Raw genomic sequence first — 6,404 nt, forward strand, 5'->3', positions numbered from 1 at the left:
ATTCAAATACTCTTATAGTTAAATTTTTTAAAAAATAATCACCCACCAGAAATCTTCACTTCTTTAAACTAAAACAATAATTCAAATACTCTTATAGTTAAATTTTTTAAAAAATAATCACCCACCAGAAATCTTCACTTCTTTAAACTATGTCTTATAAGTCAACTATTGACTTGATTTTATAAATTAGGCAAACCTAATCATCAAGAAGTTAAAGTAGACTATATAATGCATGTCATCTAGAAAACAGAGAAAAATATTACAAAAACATGATTCAAACACGACATCTACAAAAAGTAAATTATATACTCTACTTTAACTTCTTGATGATTAGGTTTGCGTAATTTATAAAATCAAGTCAATAGTTGACTTATAAGACATAGTCTAAAGAAGTGAGGATTTCTGGTGGGTGATTATCTTTTAAGAAATTTAGCTATAAAAGTATTTGAATTGTTTTTTAATAGTGGAAATAGATTGAATTTTTGGATACCCAAAATTCTAAAGCTTGTTATAAACTAGATTTCTAAACACTTCTGTCAACTAGATCTCTAAACACTTTAGTATTATCAGTAAGCTGTGCGCAGATGACGATCAGAGTTGTAACGAAGATGTATTTCCATGGAAGGGGTTCTGCACGGTCTCGCTGGATGGGCCAAAGTCTTACGCTATTCTACTTAATTATTGTTCTTCCAACATTGATCAATATTACACTTCATGGGCAGATTTGCAACGGAACCACAACTAAATGCGGCGGCGGTAACTATACAGAAGGCAGTACGTTTGAGAAAAATCTGAACATGGTATTTAAGCGTCTTGCTGAAGGGGCCAACAAAAGTGGGTTTAATATATCTGTGTATGGCCAAAGTCCTAACAGAATATATGGCCTCCTCCAATGCAGAGAAGACATGACAGTCGACCAGTGCTTCAGTTGTTGGCAATTTGCAACCACTAACATTCGACAAGATTGTGGGACTGTCGTTAGCGGTAGTATCTGGCCTTTTGAGTGCTTCTTACGCTATGGAAACTATAATTTCATCGGACAACTGGATACAGATTTGGGGTATAATTATATTGAGGCCTTCGGAAACAGGGTTGTGTTTATCCCGCCTGACTTTGAAGTTACTGCAGAGAATCTGTTAAAGAAATTGTCAATTGAAGCAGCAAGTGAAACTAAACGGTCTGCTCTGTCTATAGCTCTAGATTCGGCGTCCCAAACGGTTTACGGTCTGGTCCAGTGCACCAGAGATCTCTCTACTCAGGATTGCAGAAGGTGCCTCTCATACTCAATCAGTAAAATGTTCACATCTGACACGGCTGCAGGAGTTCAGTATTGGAGTCAAAGCTGCATACTCCGTTATGAAATATATCCTTTTTTCAGTTCCACCGCGTTTCCACCCACCACTACGCAGGGAGCAGCTAATAATGCACAGATCAAGTCTTCACACAAAAACAGACACCTAATTCCCATAATTTTAGGTGTTGTGGGTGCCTTGGTTCTCCTGTTAATTGTATGCGCGTTCGCAACTAGGAAGAGACTGAAGTCCGCCTTACAACTGGGAAGAGGCTATCAAGGTATTGCTACTTTATCATTATCTCAAATTGCTTGTCATTGAAAGCTTCCACATACCCATCTGAACCCTGGGTTTTATCACCTCCACGCTTTGCATATGATTACAACCAGACTTAGATGGTATGTGCAAAGTGACCATGTTCAATAGATTTTAGAAAAAAAATTCAGAGGAAACTAGGATTTACATTCTTATATTCAAGTGGGTGTATGCTAATGATGCTAATGAGGAGATTTTGGGTGTGGAATTCTGGGATTATTGTTGATGATACTTTTATTTTATTTTATTTTTTTAATTTAAAAATAGTTTCAGGGTTATAGAAAATATTTAAGTGTATTGTTAATATTTTATTTTTATTTTTTTTAATATAGAAGATTCAGAGTTTTAGAAAATTTTCAAAATAATAGAATTACATAAGTTAAAATATAACCCATATACAAGCTAGTTATTACCAGATCTACCCAACCTTCCTTACAGCCTAGTCATCACCACCCAACCTTCTTTACAGCCTAGTCATCACCAAACCCATAACCAACCTTCCTAATAGCCTAGCTAACAGCCTAGTCACCATCAGACCCATAACGAGCCATTATACAAACAAGCTATTTAAACCCCTACCCAGATATATTTTTCTAATATTTTTATATTTTAAATAAAATTTAAATAATAAAAAATAATTATATATTTTTTCCGTTATGTTTATTTATTCAAAAAATCTTATTATAAAATAACAATATATTTATATACACTTTTATATTTTCTTTATATGTAAACTTATCATATAAAAATATACTTAAATAAAATATACTTTTATATTTTCTTTATATAAACTCATCATATAACAATATAATTAAATACACTTTTATATTTGGTAAACTGTAAAATACAAATCAACAAACAAAACAAAGCACTGAGATTTATAAGTCACCATGGTGAGTTATAGGTCACCATGGTCTTATACATTGTTAGACACACATGATTACGAACAAAGAGTAAATAAGTCACCAAGCCCTTATACACCAACTGAGATTTATAAGTCACTAAAGCCTTATACACCAACTGAGAGTTATAGGTCACCAAGGCCTGTTAAAGATATGTGATTACAAACAAAGAGTAAACGGGTCACCAAGCCATTACAGCTTTGTATAAATATATCTCCATATATATATATAATAGAATAGAATGCATATTGCTACAATAAGAAAATTATTAATAGCTATTATAATGATATATTTTAAAAATTTAAAAATATAAATATAAACTTATTTGAATGGTTAACTAAAAATAAATGTTTTTCCAAGTTAAAAAAATATATTTAAACATAAATAAAAGATGAGGGAGAAAAAATATACATAAATAAAAGATGAGGGAGAGAAAATATTGAAAGTGAAAATAAGGGAAAAATTCTTCCATATCGGTCAATTTCATTATAATATTAAACTTTTGACCTGTTAAGACCTATTACATATCTGCTTTTCGTTAAATTCAATGTTTATTTATGTTTTCAAAGCGTAACTTTATATGTGACATGGAAAACATACTAATCAGAGAGTCCGTTTAATTATAGTATATTAAAATTTTGACATGGTTACATATCTGCTGCTCTTGGAAAAAATGTTGAATTCAATTTTTTATTTTGTATTTTGAAAGTGTAACTTTCTATTTTCATAATACAGGTCAGAACGAGGAAAACACAACAATCAGTCAAATGGTATTTACAATGGAAACATTAGTAACTGCTACTAATAACTTTCATGATGACAACCAGCTCGGAGAGGGAGGCTTTGGCCCTGTATACAAGGTAACAATAAAGGGTTAGGAAAATTTCTACTAGTTTAGGAGGAGGGCAATTAATCGTTAAAAAAAAAAAAAAAACCACACTGATTTTTTTGTTTGAATAATTCAGGGAACAACTCCGGATGGAAAAGAAATAGCCGTGAAAAAACTGTCTGTCACATCTATGCAAGGAAGTAAAGAATTTCTAAATGAAGTTGAACTTGTAGCCAAAGTTCAACACAGGAATCTTGTGAATCTACTAGGTTGTTGCGCAGAGGGATCAGAAAGGTTGCTTATTTATGAGTATCTCCCCAATAGGAGTCTTGATAAAATTCTATTCGGTGAGTGGCTTCCAATTTATTATCTATGAAAGAAAATAGAAAACATTAATGTGTCCAGAAAGCTTAAAATTTTTATGTTGTACAGACACAGACATAAACAAACGCAGCAGTCTTGACTGGCAAAAGCGTTATAACATCATAGCGGGAGTAGCTCGTGGACTTCTTTATCTTCACCAGGATTCTCAACTGCGGATAATTCATCGGGATATCAAAGCAAGCAATGTGTTGTTGGACGAGAAACTGAATCCTAAGATAGCAGATTTCGGGTTAGCAAGACTTTTTCCTGAGGGCGAAAGTCACGTCAGCACAAAAGTTGCTGGAACTTAGTAAGATTTCACTATAATCATCACTCTTAAACATTGTTTCCTCTATCTTGATTTGATTTCAGGAAGATTGATGGTATTGCAATTGTACTTTATATAATTCTTAACGTTCAGCCTTCTTATATAATTCTTGATATTGTACTTTGCATCTGCAGTGGATATATGCCTCCAGAGTATGCTATGCAGGGGCAATTATCTGTGAAAACAGATGTCTATAGCTTTGGAGTTCTTCTCCTGGAACTTATTGCTGGAAGAATGAATACAGACTACAATTTGTTACCTGAAATGCAGATTCTTTTAGGATGGGTGAGATATACTTTCCTTTGTATTTTTAGTTGAGCAATATTCTGTCCATTACACTAAAGTCCATTCTGCCATTGGGGAGAATTGAATTTGGGTGAAGGATGCCAATCATTTTTCTAACCATTTCACATAATCCAATTGACTACTAGTTTTATTTATTTATTTACTTTACTTAATTGGATTGATTTTATACAAATCTGGTAAATGTGAATGAAATCAATTTAGTATTTCATAAATTTATTAATAACAAAGTCAAACAATTAAATCTACTTATGTTTCTCAGATTTTTGTAATATTACAAAATTGCAATAAATTCCATCTATTCACAATTAAGCAACTCAAACAAGATCAAATTTCTATTTCTAGAACATTTCAAAATTTTCACTACAAAATTGCGTTTGTGTACCCCATATATGTATTATCAGAATGATGACCCTGTTGTGATTATGCAGGTATGGAGCTCATACGATGGAGGAAATACTGCGCGGATAATTGATCCAGCAATAATTGAAACGTGCGACGAGACACACGTGCTGAGATGCATTAAGATTGGTCTTTTGTGTACACAGGCTGAACCCCACCTTCGTCCACTGATGGATACCGTGAGTTTGATGCTTTCACCTCATTCCGTGACTTGCTTACCCGATCCGACAAAGCCTGCTTTCGTGAGTCCCTATGTTTCCCAAACCACCAATTCCACCAGTTCTGGGTTGTCACCGGCGTCTGCAACACCAACCTCTTCTGGTGTTGGCTCCCCGTTAATGGTAGTGTAGAAGGTCAACGCTCCCGTGTGTTTAGTGGCATGTGCTTAAATCTCACGATGTGTTTGTTTACTAACACTTGAGGGTTTTAGTGTAACAGCAATAGTTACTCCAACAAGTGGTATGGGAGCTAGGGTCGAATATCCACGGTGACTCCAAAGTGATTTCTGTTCTCCAGTGATTGTTTTATCTATTCGGCTGTTTCTTACTGAGTAATCTTGTTGTTTCTCCATTTGTTTGTCTCTATGAATTATTCTCTGCTATTGTCGGCTAAGTCTTTAAGTATAAATCTGCTGTTACACCAAAACCCGTAGGTGTTAGTAAACAAACACATCGCTAGATTTAAGCACATGCCACAAAATACACGGGAAGAGCGTTACCTTCTACACTGCCATTAACAGAGAGCCAACCCTCTGTGTCATCGTCTCCCACTCCCGCAGCCATTAACGGGGAGCCAACCCTCTGTGTCATCGTCTCCCACTCCCGCACCTATCAACACTATTTCCTTTAGTGACTTGGTATCTAGGTAATGCTATGAAAGATAAGTCGGGTTAATGGTTAAGCGGGAGGTTTGGTAGTCGTCTAATATAGAACAAGCTTATATGTAATAAAAGCTCCTCCAAAAAAAGATTTCTCCATTTGAAAAATAAAAAAAATTGAGAAAAGAAAGATAAGAGAAAGATTTGGTAGCTAAGTAATGTTAAATCTGCGGTATAAAGAAGGGAAAGTTTTCAGTTAAGGTGCCAAGATGCTTGGTGCATAATTCTATTTGTAAAAATATAGTGCTGACTGTTTTTTAATATATAAGAATTAGGATTTGAAGTTTTATGCTTTTTTATTAAAAAAAATTGTTATCATAATTTTTTTGTTATTTTTATAGCTGGGGTCATTTTTATGTTGATGACAAATTTTGAAATTTTAGAATGAGAGGTAAAATAAGAAAAAAAAAATTTAGATTTTAAAATATTAATCTCCCTTTTATTTGTTAAATTTCAAAATATTCTCAAAATTTATAATTGACAGAATCTATAAATAGTGATCAAAATATTACATAATTAAAGATTAAATTTTTTCAAATTATATTCAATATTATTAAAGGTAAAGTGTATTTAAAGAAAATAATGTTTATTTTAAATTTCATTTGTAGCAAAATATTTATAATTTGTACTTCATACAGAGTCATTGAATTAGTTTAACTATCAATTTCAGTTTGGAACTATGTATTGGTTTTAATGTTATGGATTAATTTTGTTTTGATTAGACCAATTAGAATATATAAAATCTTTGTAGTGTTTCAACTTACATTCCTTAATTACTTCATTATGGTTATGG

The 6,404-nt window shown here is 33.0% G+C and overlaps 1 protein-coding gene across 1 annotated transcript; it reads left to right on the top strand.

Annotated features, from left to right (window-relative positions):
• The first annotated feature begins 531 nt into the window (after positions 1 to 531).
• On the top strand, positions 532 to 5,843 carry LOC149171874 (cysteine-rich receptor-like protein kinase 15). Its single transcript, XM_089427616.1, has 6 exons — positions 532 to 1,572; positions 3,245 to 3,369; positions 3,475 to 3,685; positions 3,771 to 4,011; positions 4,164 to 4,314; positions 4,764 to 5,843. Exons 1-6 carry the CDS (start codon positions 585 to 587, stop codon positions 5,082 to 5,084), a joined length of 2,037 nt encoding a protein of 678 aa, XP_089283742.1. The 5' UTR covers positions 532 to 584; the 3' UTR covers positions 5,085 to 5,843.
• The last annotated feature ends 561 nt before the right edge of the window (positions 5,844 to 6,404 follow it).

This window comes from Pinus tabuliformis, chromosome 4_2 (genome assembly GCF_031772625.1).
Source record: "Pinus tabuliformis cultivar Carrire ecotype Pingquan chromosome 4_2, CPIR1, whole genome shotgun sequence".
In the NCBI taxonomy this organism is placed as follows: domain Eukaryota; kingdom Viridiplantae; phylum Streptophyta; class Pinopsida; order Pinales; family Pinaceae; genus Pinus; species Pinus tabuliformis.